The 18,283-nt window shown below is 41.1% G+C and overlaps 1 protein-coding gene across 1 annotated transcript; it reads left to right on the forward strand.

The window, feature by feature from the left end:
• The first annotated feature begins 15,232 nt into the window (after positions 1-15,232).
• Positions 15,233-17,920, forward strand: LOC106841380 (beta-defensin 15-like). The gene is made up of 2 exons (XM_014857388.1): positions 15,233-15,281; positions 17,775-17,920. Exons 1-2 carry the CDS (start codon positions 15,233-15,235, stop codon positions 17,918-17,920), a joined length of 195 nt encoding a protein of 64 aa, XP_014712874.1.
• The last annotated feature ends 363 nt before the right edge of the window (positions 17,921-18,283 follow it).

The raw sequence follows: 18,283 nt of genomic DNA on the forward strand, positions 1-18,283 counted from the left end.
AGACACCTCTGTGCCCATCCATCCTCAGAGCCATTCCCGGCACATCTGCACAGACAGTAACTCCCGGTCTGGTGCACCTGGACAGAAGTCGTGGGCACTCAGGTGGCCAACAGTCTTCGGTAAATTATTGAAAAATAAGAATGTGCACGTGGACATTGCAAGAAAGCATACCAGGGAGTTTTAAACATCTTCCAAGAGTTTAGAATTCTATAAGGAATTATCAGGCTTAGAAATAGAAATGAAAACTATGAAGATAGTCACATTCAACAGAGAAGAGCACTATTTTTATATGAAGCTTCAGATGAATCAATGAACTATGAGGAAGACAAGTTTTGAATTCCCCCCTGTTATTGAAGACACAGCAGTAGAATGCATACACAGGAGTTCTTAATTAAATACAAATCAGGGCCTGCCCCATGGAGCAGAATTGCAGCTTTGCGGCCCAGCGTTTGCCAGTTAGAACCCCAGGTGCAGACCTACACACTGGTTGTCAAGCCATGCTGTGGTAGGCGTTCCACATATAAAGCAGAGGAAGATGGGCACAGATGTTAGCTCAGGGCCAGTTTTCCTCAGCAAAAAAGAAGAAGATTGTCAGCAGACCTTAGCTCAGGGCTAGTCTTCCTCAGAAAAAAATAAATACAAATTGTGAAACCATTTTCAATTTCTTGTGTGCCTACACAAGTTACTGGAAATGTCAGAAGAAATATCAAAATCCCATTCTATAAAATTACATTTAAAATTAAATTCAAACTTACCCAAAACTGATTCTTATAAAGAATCAATTCTTTTTATAAAAATTATCTCACAAGAATCATCAGGTCTATAGACTTCAATGAAAAGTTTAAAAATAAAAAGAGAATCACCAGCTCTGGAAGTAACAAAATATATATTCCAAAATAATTTATCCCAATGTTGTCGTAGTTTACAAAACACTCGACTGCTATAACAGTTGCATGAGCAGAGTCTTCTCAAAATAAAAAATGAAGTTGTTTAAAGTATACATTTTGATAATCTAAAATGAATTTCCAGAAAATTTGGCTAGAAAAATTTTATGATCCCTCAAGATATCCCATTTGTGAAGTATTATTCTTTATCCTATTAAAATCATGACATTGAAAATATTTTGTGTGATTTGTAAGCATATGTTATCCCTGTATATCTAATATCCGTATTACATTTTATATATAATAAAATACTTTTAAAGAAAAAAGTTTTATATGTAAGTGCTTCAGTAGCTGGCACTACTTATGCCCACATTTGTCCAAGTTATCTAATTTAATTCTCATAAACAAACTGGCCAGGCAGGCGTTATCCAATTTTACAGAAGATGATCCTGGGGCCTAGACAGGCTACAGGTCATGTGCAAAACCACAAGCCACCAAGGGGCAGAGATGTAACTTGGGACAAAATCAGTCTTTTTTCAAAGCCCATGTTCCCTCTACCCCACACATTCACCAGGTTGTTCAGAGACCGTCCCCAGACCTTCTCCTACAACCCCAAGGCCAGACTACTGCTCTGTCAAAGGGCAGCCTCTGTGGATGCTACTGTCATCCTCTCAGTCTTGGGAGATAATTGGAGCATTAAAGGAGATTGACCTTTTCACTTTGTCCTTTGCTGTGCAGAAATGTCCCCATCCGAGGGAGTCCCACTTGTTTATCTTTGATTTTGTTGATTGTGCTGTTGGCATCAAATCCAAAAACGTCATTGTCAAGACCAAAGTCAAAGAGCTTTTCTCCTGTGTTTTCTTCTGGGGGTTTTATGGTTTCTGTTCTTATGTATAAGTCTTCAGTCCTCCTTGAGTTGATTTTTGTGTGTGGTCTGAGATAATTCCGATTTCATTCTTCAGAATGTGGAGATCCAGTTTTCTCAGCGCCATTTGTTGAAGAGACCATTTTTTCCCACAGCGTATTCTTGGTGCCCTTGGTGTACATCAGTTGATTGTATATTCTTGGGTTTATTTTTTGGCTCTCTCCCTTTAGGAAATAGTGTTCAGAATCTTAGCAGCACATCCATTCCATCGTGTAGATCCAAATTTTCGTTGGTAGCATTTTCCTTCTGCCTGGAGAAATTCTTATTTATTTGTGTTTATAGTTAAGATTTTCTGGAGAAGAATTTTCTTAGCTTTTTAAAAAGTTTTTACCTCATTTTCTTAAAAGAATAGACTATTTTTTAGAGCAGTTTCAGTTTCACAACAAAATGGAATGAAAGTTATATAGATTTCCATATACCCCCAACCCCACCCACGCACAGTCCCCCTATTATCAACATCCTCACCAGATGGGACTCTTGTTACAATTGATGAACCTGAATTGACATGTCGCTATCACCCAGGACACACTTACATTTATTGCTGAAGTATGTTTTTGCTGGTATGGAATTCTAGGTTGACATTTTTTCTTTTATAATATTTGCAACTATTCCTCTATTTTATCCTGGCTTGTATAGATTCTGGTGAAAAGTTTGCTGTAATTATTTTCACTCCTCTGCAATTAATGTGTCTTTTCTCTTAGGTTGCTTTTAAGATTTTCTCTCTATCACTGGATGAAATAATTTGATGATAATGTGCTTAGTGTGGCTTTCTTTATGTTTATTCTGCTTAGATTGCTTTGGGTACTAAAGCTGTGGGTTTATGCTGTCATCAAATTTGGAGGCAATTATTTCCTCAACTGTACAGCAAAAGGATTATTTGAGGAAGAACAGGGAGCCCAGTGTCACTGGATGTAAATTTTACAACAGAGGAATAAAACCTGATCACCCTCAGAAAATCAGTTTAGGGTCCTTGTGGATTGCTCTAAAGATTATACTTTTTTATTTCAAATAAAGGTGAATCTTTAACACTTTCTAAGTGGCCCGTTTGGTAACATCTAGTGCAATAACCAGGATTTAAAACAAGAACAAAAACGACTTAAGCCTCCAATTTTTTTTTTTTTTTTTAAAGATTGGCACCTGGGCTAACAACTGTTGCCAATCTTTTTTTATTTTTTTTTCTGCTTTATCTCCCCGAACCCCCCTTGTACACAGTTGTATATCTTAGTTGCAGGTCCTTCTAGTTGCGGGATGTGGGACGCCGCCTCAACGTGGACTGAGGAATGGTATCATGTCTGCGCCCAGGATCTGAACCCTGGGCCGCAGCAGTGGAGCACGTGGACTTAACCACTCGGCCATGGATCCGGCCCCCCAATTTTTTTTTAAAAGAGAGGATTTAATTTGATTTTGCTACTTCAAAACTTCAAGGGGGCATTTTCACACTTTCAAAGATTCTCATGGTGTTTCTGGATTTTTTATTCCTTTTCTCAGCCACTCACAGAGCAGCAGCCTATCTGTTCCTCCTTTGGAAGGCAGCCAAGCACAGCACACTGGCCGTTTCTTATTTTCCAATAGGATTTTTGCAATGCATTTATGATTCCTCCATTTCCTGCAATAAAGAAACAGAACACACAAGGAAGTTTAGGAACAACTAAGCTAATAGTGTGGAAGTCTGTTGCTCTGTTCTCAGATTAAATCAATATTTCCTGTTGGCATTAAAGTTTTTACATCACTTTGTTCATGTCTCCTTAACAAGTATGAGAGTATTCCCAAAAATAGGTGGTTTCTGTGAGCCATTTAGACTCTTCAGAGTAGATCAGAAAAGATTGGGAAACCTGCTTTAAGGTTCCTGATGATCCTTGTCAGAAAAGAAACAAACAATGTTGTCGATTTCCCATACAACAAGTCTATTTCGTCTAAAGTTCCATGAAGATTAGAGAGGGACTGACTCTGAATTGGAATTTCTCAATTCTTTCAATCCTCTCATTTCCCTGCCCATTTTACCTGGAACAGGCATCAAGAAAAAGAAGAGCAACATGAGGAAAAGGAAATGGATTCTCATGCTTGACAGGCTTCACAGCACGCTGAGACTAGATGGAGGGACATGTTCGTTCACTTTATAAAGATTTCAGCCATTAGCAGAAGGAAGCAATGGCTGCAATTCCTGTAATATTACAGTGATGGCAATATGACATGTTTCCTGATATCTCACTCCAGTGTCTCTTACCACACAGACAAAGCCCACTCACCCAGGAGTCAGTGACAAACCTAATGGCTGAAGTAGATTTTGACATGAGCATACAGTTATCCTGATGCCCTCTAGGCTCCAGGAGCTTGTCCAGGGCTGGCTCAGACCTGGTTGTGGATATAGGTGGGGAAGATCTGCCTCCTTTTGGAAGCAGTCCTCGGGCATGTAGCTTGGAGCTGACTTGTCCCCAGTGTGGTACTTCTAAGCTTTCTGCCTTCTTTCTAAAGTTCTGGGAGAGCCTGAGACCCACTGGAGAAGCTCATTAGTCCAGCCTTGGACATATTCAGAGTCTAGGTGTCAACTCAGGCTGGGTCACACCCTGAGACTGCACACATTTGGCCGAAATAGAGATAAAACAGATTGTCTTTTAGGCAGTAAGAGAATGGAGGAAAAATGGGCTACATTGCAGAGCCCCTGACCTGATGCCCCTTGGCCATAATGGGTGCTATAAATAGGGTGAAACTCAGCTTACACTTCATCATTGTCTGAAAATTGCCAAATTCATGAGTTAAGAGGATGTCTCATTTTTCTTCATCAGAGAAAGAGAATGCTGAGATGATTTATTTGATTGACAGGCATATCTTCCTTGTGGCTGGCACTCCCTAAACAAATGAAGGTCTTAAGAAGATAAATTTAAGGTCTCTGGTTACTCTTGGCTCATGAACATTCAAGGAAGTCCAGGGATCAGATGATTTCCAATGATATAGATTCAAAGTGTACAGGGTCAACTACTTGCTTTTTATTTTTAATTATTAGGCTTAAATGTTAAGGAATCCAATCAGAGGGTTTTATTGGTGGATAGAGTATTTAATTGGGAGCTGAAGTCACCATGTTGTTGCCTGACTGTTGCATTGTGTGTGCAGTTATGAGGGATATGGCGAGGTTCCAGAGTGTGTTAGTTCAAGGAGTGTATATTCAGGATCCTGGTGAACCTATTGGATTCTGTAAGCAAGCAGAACCTATTATAGATAGAAACAAGTACCATGTGCTTAGGTGTAGGTAGGTGGGTGGAAGGGGGTGAGATACAAAGAGGGGCCAATGCTGGTCTGTCTGTCAAGGAGCTCCCATGTAGAGAAAGGCAGACGGACACACAGTGAAATAAAATATAGGGAGTGGATTTTGGTGTCATGATAAAGGTTCAAGCACAGGGCTGTGGAAATACAGAAGATGGTAATTCATGCTGAACGTGAGTTTAGATAGCGCATTTAAAAGGAATTCGTAGTCGTAGACACTTCATCATTTTAAAATCTAACTTTCCTCTAGAGCTCAAGCTTTGAGACAAAGCAGGTATTTTTAAATGGGAAGGAAGTGAGTGTGGGGTGGCATGGGTATTGACTGAGCAGAGAGTCTTACTCTGTCTTAGGATAAAAGAGAGAGGGCGAGGCGGACGTTGTAGAGAATTATAACCAGCTCTCAGCCCAGGCGCAGGGCTGGACTCCTCAGACCCTGAGGTCGCTGGTGAGGATCTGTGTCTCCACGTGGGAACAGCCCTCCACAGTTTAGACCCCCCTCCTTCAAAGACTGGGAGTTCATTTCTAAATCAATAGCACTATTTTGTAAGAGATTCTTTGGGATCAAAAGCCACTTTTTCTTGTCTGCTAATTTAGAAACTGGGGATTGAAGATTGGGCTATGGCAGTGGCCCCATCCCCACTCACAAAATGAGTTTTGAGGAGGATTTCTGTACTTTAAAAATTTTATAAGAGTTACGCATGTTTGTGGTGAAAATTCAAACAATAGGGGGCCAGCCCGGTGGCACAGTGGTTAAGTTCACACATTTTGCTTCAGCAGCCCAGGGTTCGCTTGTTTGTATCCCAGGTATGGACCTATGGACCACTTTCCAAGTCATGCTGTAGCAGGCATACCACATATAAGGTAGAGGTTGATGGGCATGGATGTTAGCTCAGGGCCGGTCTTCTTCAGCAAAAAGAGGAGGATTGGCAGCAGTTAGCTCAGGGCTAATCTTCCTCAAAAAAAAAAAAAAATTCAAACACTAGAAGAGTGAGACAGTGCCTTTCACTTCTCTTCTCCTCAGGTAACCACTGGTAAGTATGATTTTCCTTCTTTTTGGCTTATTATACCTTTTCTTAACATGAAAAGTACCTTTAGCCTCTCAGGTAATAGCAGTTACACATTTGCTGTCTACTGATAAATATGTGCCGATGGAGTGTGAGGACACTAATGAGAGCGGGTGTCACTCCTTGGCCCCAAGGCTTTGAGGTACCAGGGCTTGAGATGCAGACCCTGCAAACTATTGTACTAGACACACTAGGTTTCTTCTCAGCTGAGTCAGTGTTTTTTCCAATTTTTCTTATGTCTAGAAAGGAGAGACAAATGTCATTTAACATTTTTGTTCATGCCAGTCTGTCCTCTAATTTCTGCTGTTTTTTAAATTCTATTATTAAAATATAGAGCAGAGGAGCAGTCCTGTGGCCTAGTCATTAAGCTCAGCATGCTCTGCTAAGGCGGCCCAGGTTCGTGGGTTCAGATCACAGGCGCAGATTTACATCACTCATCACCCATGTTTTGGTGGCAAAACACATACAAAATAGAGGAAGATTGGAACTTATGTTAGCTTAGGGTAAAACTTCCTCAAGCAAACAAAGGAAGATTGGCAACAAATGCTACCTCAGGGCTAATCTTCCTACAGAAAAAAATATGTAGAGAGAGAGAGCAGAGATTTGGTTGACCCAAGTTTTGGTTGAGGGACAGCTCTATGTGGAGGGTGGAACACTAGGTTTGGAGGGAGACGTGACCAGTTTAACTCTCAGCCCCATCATTTCTTATTAGGGTTTGTTTGATAAATTCCTCAAGCTCTTTCAACCTCTGCACCTCAGCGATAAAGAACAGAGAGCAACACACGTCCTGTTCAGCCCACAGTGAAAGCCTATGAGTTAATGAAGTGAAATTGATTATAAACGGCAAATATCCATGTGACCCATGTGTCACTCATGTGGCCCTCAGGAATAATAACCAGTGAGGGGTGGTGAGCAATATTAAGGCAGAGGAAAGATTGTGGCGTGGGTTTCCAGCAAGGGAATCCAGGATTTCAACTTTTTTCTTTACCGTAACATAGTCTCGGGCTGTGCATCCATTGTCCTTTGCTGCTATTTCAATCTAGGCATGACCATGGTTATGTAAGTTCTATAGGCAAAGACAGGCATTGTCTCAGTTTTACAAATGAGGAAACTGAGGCTAGGAGAGGCTGAGTGACTTGTCCTAGGCCACCCAGCTAGTGGGTGGCAGTGCTCTGAACTGCAGGTGACTATCTACATTTCCCAGGCACCCCTGCCCTCCAGGTACCATACAGATTGACCAAAGGAAAGCATTGGCTGAAGATGAGAGGGCAGGAATTGGTGAGACACTGGGATCTTTCTCTTCCTGTACTTTAGGAGGCATCTCCTCTGTGCCTCCAATTCCTACCAGAAGGCCGCTTCATCCATGATCCTTCCAACAGGCAGTTCTGCCAAGACTCAGTAGGGGGTCCATATCCTAGGCTTTGGGAACATTACCTGCTTCCTGTCTTTGTCCTCCTAGACCTAAGGATAGTAGTTTCTTTCTGCTATGCGAATTCTGAGGTAACTCGCCATACATTTGGGCTTCTCAGCTCTCCTTTCACCTGTATAGACAATTACTTATATTGAATTCCCCGTTTAAGATGCTTAAATTTATTTGTTTCCTTTGTCTTCAAAGTCTGTGCTCTAAAACTTCACAATATTAAAGTTCCGTTCATTCTTCCTTTGGTGGTGACATTACCCTATGGCCACCAGCTAGGGTAATACTTTGCTACACACTGCCCTCCTGTGTACTTTACCAGCATCAGAAGATTCAGCATAGAGAGGAGTCTTTGAGATAAGGGTATGGAGTTGCCAGCAGCCACCCTCTTGTTGCGAGCCCTCCTTTACACTTTCTCACAATAGTGTACGCTTCCTTTGTAAGTGTGCGTGTGAGGCAGTCTCCAGCATTCCAATTTTTCACTGTTATTTTAGCTTACTTGTTTCTCTCCAAGAGAATGTAATCAAGGAAACTGAAGCAAGAACATTTCCCCAACTATAACCACAGAGGACCTTTCCTTCTGGAAGGATGGCAAACTGTAGGCCTTTAGTCTGGGACCCTCAATGGAAGTGTCTTGTTTTGTCAGTGAATTAGGCCTCCATGGAGGTTGAAAAATCAGCTTAGCCCTTCGTCTCATTTGCCTGCTCTGTGCATTTATATGCTATGTGTCTCCTGAAAGCCTCCGAGCTTGATTCCTGCTTTAGAAGACAGTGTCTTCCCTGCAAGCCCAAGTCCGAGAGGCTTCTCCACATGGGGAAGTGGACTAGAGGAAACACTGGGTAAGGGAGTTGTCTGTCTCCTCTGAACTAGCTGGCTGTGGACAAATAATTAATATCACCTTTAGACAGCAAGTTTTCTTGGCATTATTGCATCTTTCAGGCATGAACAATCATTTTTGATCCTTTAGCTTCCTGCAAATACCCTTGACTTGTAAATACTTTATGTGATATTGTGTTGCATGCACTGTACAATAAAAAAAGAAAAGAACAAACTGTGCAAAGGAGGAACAAGAGTTGGGCCTGAGGGATACCTGGCTCAGCATGTGTCACAAGATTCATGAGCTGCTTAATCTAGCGGAGGAGAGGCAGTCACAGACACAAGCGTTCTCACCAGGAGCCAGACCGCAAAGGTGGGAGAGCAGAGAGCCTATTTAAGAATAGTGCATAGTCTGGTCTGGCCAAAGTCTAGTGGACAAGAATGGGAACAAATTTGCATTTGATTTGGCAGAGAAATGAGGACCTTGCCATGAGTTCTGGAAAACTTGAAGTAAATTTAAATTGTCTATCATGCTGACCATGCTGACAACTCCTTCAATAAAGACTGAGGAGAAAGAATAAGAAAGTTGTACATAGGATTGGGCCAATGACCCTAGTTGTCACTCTTTCAAAAATCTTTGTGTTTTAAAGACCATTTACGTAATCTACCAGCTCATGATGTCAATTGATGACTCTGGGAGCCTGACCACTGTGAGATAGGATGTTGATGTCCAGGGACATTCACTGGGTCTCAGCCACTCTGTCCTGCTCCTCTGTGTCTCAGCAGCAATGTGGTTCTCAGAGCACCTAGGCCGTCCAGAGGGAAGAAGTTCTCACTAGAGGCATTTTCTATGCTGAGGGCCTGGGCCAAATTACAATTCAAAGACTGTAGTGGAAGGTGAAGGATCTACTTTCTCAGGGGTCCCACATTAAGAGTCACTGAGCTCTGTATCAAGCAAATTTGAAAATCATCCTGCATCACCATTTCTAGTCCTCATTTATTTACATGCAAAATAAATTCATTTGAAGAGATAATGCTTAAGATCCTCTTTGGGTCAATCAGTGAGGCTGCTTTTCAAGGTTTTCCACACCCCTCGTGTCCTAGCTTCATGCACTCATTCTTCAGTCTTCTCAAAGTGGACCACATTAATCCAGCCACAATCATTGACTCCCCACCATTGCCACTGATGAGGGACTATCCTTCAGAGTTCCACGCATAAGTCTAGCAGATAGAGATACTTCTTAGCTTTGTGAAGGGGAGAATAAATTGACAAAGTGCTTCCATGTCCTTATCCTACACCAGTTCTACACAGAGAGCTCTTCCCAGTATCTACTCAGGTCACAAATACAAATCCCAAACCACCTCTTTTAACCCTATTCTATTACTTATCTTCTTTCTCCCTCGCTCTGTCTTTCTCCACTGGCTCCATATATGGTCTACAATCACACTCAATTCTTTATTTAAAAGCAACCTGTCCTTGACCCTTCTTTTCCCCTTAAACCATTCCTCTTCTTCTTTCATTCATTATCAAATTTCTCCTAATCCCTCAACCCATTCCTCCTCGATTTATTGCTTCCTGGAACGCATCTCAAGAAATTCTTCTCTCCCCAATTTCAACAATGACTTTTACATCTCCAATCCAATGACTTCTTTCTCCATAATCTTTGATGTGACCTGTTTGCAACATGTGACTTGTGGGGTCATCTTCAATCTTATAATCTGTCCCTCTAATTCAATTCAACATCCAGAAAACTGTGGACCTTTGCTCCATATAAAGACTTTAGGACCTGATGCTGTAAAGTGTACAAAGATAAGCACTGTTTAGTCTCTGGGCTCTGTGCCCTTCACTATTCCCAGTCTAATGGAAAAGACACAGACACCGACATGGTAACATGTAGTATCAAATATATACACTTTTGATTTTGTCCTCCTAGCCTCATATTTATTCCCTTTGATTCATCTTGGATTTTTTCATCCTTCTCCTTTCCCCTAAGCCCCTAAAAGGGAATATCTTCAAGAATTTAACATTGTCATAACAATGATAATAATGATGATGATCATCATCATGACAGCTGACATTAGTTGAGTGCATACCATGTTCCAGACACTGAAAGCAATTTAAAATTGCGTAAATATAAATTGTATAAGCAGTTTATATGCATTTACTTCATTTGAATCATGCATAATACAATAAGGATGATACAATTACTTGCACTTCACAAATGAGGAAATCAAGACTTAGAGAGGCTAGATACATACCCCATGGTCTTAATTATATACTAAATTCTTACTCCTGGTCCTCTTATTGCTGCATATAATCCTTGAGATGTGGGTTATCTATGCCTCTATGCAGATGATTTCCATCTTCATCACTAACCTGGGCTACTTTTCCAACTTTCCTGACTGATATTTGCATCTATTTTAAAATTGCTATCATCTTCATAATATTTAGCACCTTACCCTCACCTCAGCTTGTAATCAAGCCTTCCGTTTTCTGTAAATATCACCTTTACTTTCTAATTGCTTGGTAATGTAAACTGGAATCTAGATTCTTTCTGATTCTTCTCTTTTGTTAATTGCTCAAATGCAGTTACTCCCTGCATCCAGCCACTTCTTTCTACACAATGGTTTGCACAATCTGCAAAGCCCAGCCCAAGTATCAACTCCTCATGGTCCTGAACACTCTGGTTGAAAGTGATTGCTCCTGATTCTGCATTTGAGCAGAGTATATTTTGTATCACCCCTGAGGTTACTGCCAAACACCATAGTGAATGTCATATACTATCACAGTTTGTGAACATTTCTTATGACGTTTAATGGATAGTGTCAATACATTTGTGTCTTTGTGTTAGTGAGAAAATAGATGGTCAAGTCCTATATTGCTTTCATCCTTTGAACAATTGGAGATATTTTAAAACTGGGAAATTGAGGAACAAATATAATAATGGAGAAATAATCCCAGAAGACTTAGGAAATAGAAAGGAAACACAGCAGGTAATGCAACGTCAACAAAGTATTTACAATGGGAGAACAATCTGAACATATTTACATTTTACCAGAAAATTCATAGTGAATATAGTATGGAGGATGGATTACAGGATTATGAGGTTCAAGGCTTGGAGAGGAAGAGTTGTACTAAGAGATTAAGGCCTGTTACATTCTCAGCTACAAGGGGATAAAGACGCAGACAGACTTGAGAGCTAGAGCCACTTAGAAGGTAGTATCAAATGTGGATATCATTGAGCATGAGAGAAGGAATTAAGAGTGTGAGAATGCAGGAGAGGAAGACTGTCAGTGTTCAGTCAGGGGACAGGGAAAATGTTGGTGCCATTAGTGAGGAGATAAAATTAAGGTGATAATACCCAGTAGGACCTGAAGGGAGACAAGCTCTGGAGAGAGAGACAGGATGAAGATATGACGTCTTTAAATAGGCTCCTTTCTGAATCAATCTAACTGGTAACAGGAAGCCGTCAAATGTTTCACACGTGATGACTGACATGCACCAAGCTGTATTGTGGTACCCGGCACTGTATTTGGTGCTTTAATGCATTTTTGTGACAAAAAGTTATCAGATCAGTCTTATAATCTGGATTTTAAGGCTAAGGAAATTGAAGGTAAGAGAAATGAAATAACCTGGGAAAATTCAAGTTTGGAGTCTAGCTCCATCAGGCTCATAGATTATGTTAATGTCCACTTTGCTGCTTGAAGTCAATATAACTATGTGTTACACCATCTTTTTGTTAAAGGCTTTGAGAGTGAGTTTCCCAATGGCAAGGTTAATGACACTATGTGGTGGAGAGTGTATAGGAAATGACTAAAGGGAATTGAAGCCATACCTCACCCATTCAAACCTGACCACAGAGCTGCTACAGTTTTGAGAATTCTCAGATAACTGCCTTTTGGAAGTGCCCACCATGACATTTACGATGCCAGAGCACCAAAAGAAATTCAATGAAATAATGAACTTGGCATCTCTGTCTCAATCTCCTCTTTCATAGTTTTACAAATAATTTATGGTTGTGTACATTCAGAAACCAGAAAACCTTCTCTGTAAAGGGCTAGATAATAGACATTCTTAGGTTTCACTGGTCATAACAGTTTCTGTCGCAACTACTCCGCTCTGCGGGTGTAGCACCAAAGCAGTCATAAACAATATGTCAACAATGGGCATGGCTTTGTTCCCAAAGAACTTTATTTACAAAAACAGGGAGCAGCTGGATTTAACCAGTGGGCCATGGCTACTGACCCCTGGCAGACATTCGTAAGATGGTGAGTGTGTAGGTGCCTCTAAGATGGTCTCTGATGACCCCTGCCTACTAGTATTCACACTCTTATGTAATCCCCTCCTTCTGCTTGTGGAAATGGACTCATTGACTTATTTCTAACAAACAGGATGTGGCAGAAGTGATGGATGCCACTTTTGAGATTAACATATAAAAATAACGTATGTTTAATTTTGGGTGCCCTCTTACACACTCACTTGCTGACTCTGAGGGAAGCCAGTTGCCATGTTTTGAGCTGCCCTATAGAGAGGCCCAGATTGCAGAGAACTGAGGGAGACTTTTCGCCAACAGCCAGCGAGGAACTGAGAACCTTAATCTAATGGCCTGCAAGGAACCGACTCTTGCCAACAACCTCATGAGTGAGCTTAGAGAAGTAGATTCTTCCGTGTTAAACTTTCAGATGAAACTGCAGCCCTGGTTGACAGGGTGACTGCAATTACATGAATGCCTTTATCCTGAAGCTCCAGTCAAGCCAAACATAGCTTCTACCCACGACAGACTCTGGGAGATAATCAATGTTTGTTGTTTTTGCCCACTAAGTTTTGGGGTCATTTGTTATGCACCAGTGAGTAACTACTATAGTGAGGTGTAATACAAACAATACTCTACAAGAGACTTGGAGACCTGTGTTCTGGTCCCAGTGTTTTGATAAATTTACTCTGAGAATTTAGGTTGGTTACTGACCCATTCTTGGCCCTCCATTTCCTCTCCACTTGCAAAAGGGACAAGAATCATGAGTTTCCAAGTTATTACAGGTCTAAATCTTCATAGTTTTTGAATTGAGTCAAACCGACTCTTCATCTAAACCAGAATCATGAATTGGAAACCTATGGGTGAAATACAGCCGACCAATTTAATTTTATATTATGATTTAAAGTTTCTCTAGTGTGGAGGGTATATTTGTGTTTTGTTTGGAGCATTCACAGGACAGGCAGGTTTTAAGAAACACTAATCTGGTATCAGATCTTGGCTTTAGCATCCTGGGTACGTGCCAGACTCATAACCGGCAACACTTGCTCAGAGCTGCACACCCAGCTACGGGATTAGTGAACCTGACGACAAGCTATAAAAACTGGGGGAAAGGGGCCAGCCCAGTGGCACAGCGGTTAAGTTCACACGTTCCAGTTTTGGGGCCTGGGGTTTGCTAGGTCTGCTTCTGGGTGCGGACCTATGCACAAGCCATGCAGCGTCAGGCATACCACAAATAAAATAGAGGAAGGCGGGCATGTATGTTAGCTCAGGGCCAATCTTCCTCAGCAAAAAGAGGAGGGTTGGCAGCAGATGTTAGCTCAGGGCTAATTGTCCTCAAAAGTAAAAAATAAAAAAAATAGGGAAAATCAACAAAATTTCTAAATGTTTTTAAACACAGTATATATTTTAGAAAAATAATTTTAATAAAGGACTGGAATTTAATTCTCCTGGAATTAACTATTTTGGGACTACCTGCCTGTCATGTCCATGTTGTTATGAACATCATGGCTCACTGAACAGGACAGACCCTGAGATGCATTGAGTGGGCACCCTGCTTTCCAAAGGGCTGAGATTTGCCTCTGTCCGTTTGATTCTTGCAGGTTCTCCAGACTTTGATGTTCTCCTTGACCATGGCGCTCCGTGTCACAGGCTGCTTTACTCAGTTCACAGAAGTTTCCATTACAGGTATTACTTCATGGGTTCTTTTGACATGTGCCTCTTCCCTAGGAGACATGGCAGCTCCAGACATCTGCCTGCAGATTCATTGCAAACCATACCCATTTGGTCAGCAAAGAAAAACCTTAATGTGTACCCGAGTATTTTTCATTTCAGTCTCTCTTTAGTGGTCTGTCTCTTTCTATTGCCACCCCCTCACATCTGTATTTTTTCCAATCTCACTCATCCAACTTTGTCTTTCTCTCTGTCTTACTCGTGCTTTCTCTCTGCCTCTATTTCTGTTTTTGAGGATGATTAGCCGAGAGCTAACATCAACCACCAGTCTTCCTCTTTTTGCGAGGAAAATTGGCCCTGAGCTAACATCTGTGTTCATCTTTCTTTACTTTATGTGTGAGGCACCTGCCACAGCGTGGCTTGATGAGTGGTGTGTAGGTCTGTGCCCGGGATCTGAACCCGTGAAACATAGACTGCTGAAGCAGAGCTCACAAACTTACCCACTAGGCCAAAAGTCTGGACCCTCTCTCCCTCCATTGATGGCTCTGTGTTCTTGTGTATGTTGTTAGAGTAACCTGAGTAACCTGAGTAAACTGAGTTAAGGAGCATGGTCAGGATTATGAATCCAAATCACCAGATTCCAAACCTTTCCTGCTTGTGGCTCATGTGTCTAGTCTTGGTCATCAATGTACACCCTAGCCTATCCTCCTTTCATCTCCATTTTCCTTCTTGGGAACTTCCCAGTATCAGAAAAATGATGAGCTGTAGAGTGAGTGACACCCACTGAGGTGTGTGGGCTCTACTCAGCAGAGCACGGAGACATCTTCATTTCTGACATGGCTCACTGATCAAGATGCTATTCGGTCTGGGGAAATGTATAAATTTGGGTGTTTGCTGTTGTTTTCTCATGGATTCTGTGCTGATCTCTCAAGACTCTGCAAGTCATGAGGACGTTCCTCTTTCTCTTTGCTGTTCTCTTCTTTCTGGGTCCAGGTAAAATGAACTCCTTTGCAGGGAAGTTTAGTGGAGGTGGTGGCCCAGAGAGAGGGTCTGCCTCAGTGAGCACCTGGATGTGATCAACTCTAGAAAGGAAAGGTTCCCTTGGCCAGTATCCCTGCAGGGAAACATTTGCTGCAGCAGGCAACTTTCCTCTAATGCCTCTTCTGTAAAGCCTTTGCATTTTTCATTATTATCTAGGATGGGGTGTCACAGATTTAAAGAATTAAGATGTGACAGAAAAGATGACTTTTGGTCCCCAGTCTCATGCTCATGAAAGAAAAAAAGAAATGGAGAAAGAATTAAAAGCAAGAGTACCTGAAAACTAATTATAGTTTTCGGGTGGTGAACATGATGTAATCTACACAGAATTTGAAATATATTATGAAGTACATGCGTAAATAAATTTAAAAAATAGTAGAAAAAAGAGTTTCAAAAACTAAAAAAAAAAAAAAAGCAAGGGTAGTTTATCTTTTAACAAATAGATGTGATAGAAATTAAGACAGGTAAGGAAGAGAGAAAGAGAAAGGAAGAAAGGGACCACAAAAGGAATGAAGCTTACAGACATTGTGTATTCATGCCAGTCATGGAATTACATAAAATAGGAGAACTTAAGCTGCCATTCCTTAATCCCATATTATAATGCTGTATGATGCTACAAATACTCCATATAATGAAATGCCTTTAGTTTTCCAATGCCAATGCCTAGAAAGCACTGAGTCCTATCTCTAATTTAGTGATATTCAAAGCAACTCTTTTGGTTTGGGCGTCCCTTTACATATATTTTAAAGATGCAGAAATTCGCCCCTTCAGTTGGGCTAAGTAGCTTCTCAAGGTCATACAGAGAAGCAGGAGTGAGGCATGAATGGAGTCCAAATCTGTCTTGTCACAGTGAGGGGAGGTGTTCTTCCCATATCAGAACTCTTGTCACTCTCTCCTGCTCCTGGGAACCTCTAATGGCTTCAGTTGGATCTTCTCCAAAATTAAAGTCTGAGACTAGACTCATCCCAGATCCCAGGAAGCTGAAGAAAGGACTTTCTATAATCCACAAGGAGCCCAAATTTGTGCCAGATGCTAGTTATACCCCCTGTGTGATGGTCAGAATTTTCATGCTAGCTCTGCATGTCTCTGGTCTGTTTTGCAATAAGACTGTGTGAGTAGATACTGTGCCAAGTATATGGGAATCTAGGGCTTGTGAGGAGTCATTCATTCCACTGGCTTTGATGTGCAGATTGGAAGCTGACCAAGTTATCCTTCTCAGATCACTCATACTTGTTATATAATTAGAACAAACTGCAAAGTTATATAATATAAATCTATCTAACACAATCAAATGAAATGTGCTTATTAATATAAACCTATTAATGTGCCATATGTACACACACACACAGACACACAAGTTTCATTAAGCTCTGGATGGGTCTCTGTAATGATCCATTAGAAGCCTTGTAGGCATAATGGTCTTTATCTTTTCAGAGGTTTCTCTTTTTGGGCCATCCCTGTGAAATGGATCCAACAGAAGGACTCTTCAGAGTGAGATCCAGTACCTCCAGCCTGAGATAGTCTTACAATATTAGGAGGGCCGAGACAGTATAGACTTCTGCAGTGGGAGCCACAGTTCATTGAGCTCTGAAATATTGGGGTATTTACACTAATGAACTTACACACTGATGCTAGATATAATTAGTGCACGTACTGGCACTAATCCATCTGGTTTTGGTTTTACATATATACGAATTAGGCACCTTTATATGCTGACATTAATTGCAGTTTGTGTCCATATGACATTTTCATTACATATACCCAAAGCAGTCAACTCTAAAATATTGATTCTGATATGCTGTCTGTCCTTGACCTGAAGCCAGCTGCTCTTATGATTGCTACTGATAAAGTGCTAAAACCAGAACCCATATTTTATGCGGAATGAGACTTGGAGAGCGACTCACAATACACTTCCCCTTCCTGCTCTTGAATACATTTAGTGGAACATGGAGGAGAAATCAGATTGAGCCTTTCTAAACAATCTCTTTACTACCCACTGCAGTATGCCTTTTTCTTTCTATGCATTTATTCTTGGTTACTCCAGTCTTGGGCCATCTCCCTAATCTCAGTTCTTATTATTTTCTCACCAAGTAGCACATTGAGTGTGCAGTGTGGAAGTTACTGACTCTGGAGATGTTTACAGGAACAAGTTGGTAATTACCTCAACAGATTTTGGTAGAAGAACAATAGCTCCTGTTTCCCAAATCCCCCATAAAGCCTAATATAAAATGCTGGAAGTCAAATCTGTCCTACCTAGTCTTTCATCCTCTATGACAAAAAGACAGAAAAACAGAGAGAAAATATTTCCCCTGCCATCGCATCTACTGGCAGGATAAGGCACTGTGACAGTTCATGAAGAAATCTCCACTAACTAGTTACATGACTGTACCTGGTAATTAGATATATCTGAGAAGACAATTAATCTGGGTGGCTCCTTCCCTTGTATAGCCAGGAGTGAATTTTTTGATGAGAAATGCTACCATGTTGGAGGGAGATGCTTGAAATCTTGTCGGAAAAATGAAGAACTTGTTGCTCTCTGCCAGAAGTCCTTGAAATGCTGTCTGCCGCTCCAACCGTGTTGGAAGAATAAATAAAAATGATTGAGACTGAAGACTTAGATTTCCCAGAGCAGCAGGAATGATCCAGCTTCATCTTCCTTTTACTCTGGCCTCTTCAGGAAGAAGAGACTTCAATAAAAATAAGTGACTGTCTTTTATCCCTTTGTCAAGTTCTTCACTTCAAAGGGGAACATGAGTAGTAAACTTTGATGGACCCTGCCTCCTGCTTTATTTTTTTGTAAAGCTTTAGTGAGGGAATTGCCCCAAATCCCTCTGATATTTCTTTGAAAAAGGAACTGGAAGAGACTATAATAAACAAACCTCTAGCTTGCCCTCAGGCTGTCATCCCTAACCAACCTGTTGAGAGAAAGAGAGAGGTAGAAAGATAGATGATAGATA

This window comes from Equus asinus, chromosome 27, assembly GCF_041296235.1.
Source record: "Equus asinus isolate D_3611 breed Donkey chromosome 27, EquAss-T2T_v2, whole genome shotgun sequence".
Taxonomy (NCBI): domain Eukaryota; kingdom Metazoa; phylum Chordata; class Mammalia; order Perissodactyla; family Equidae; genus Equus; species Equus asinus.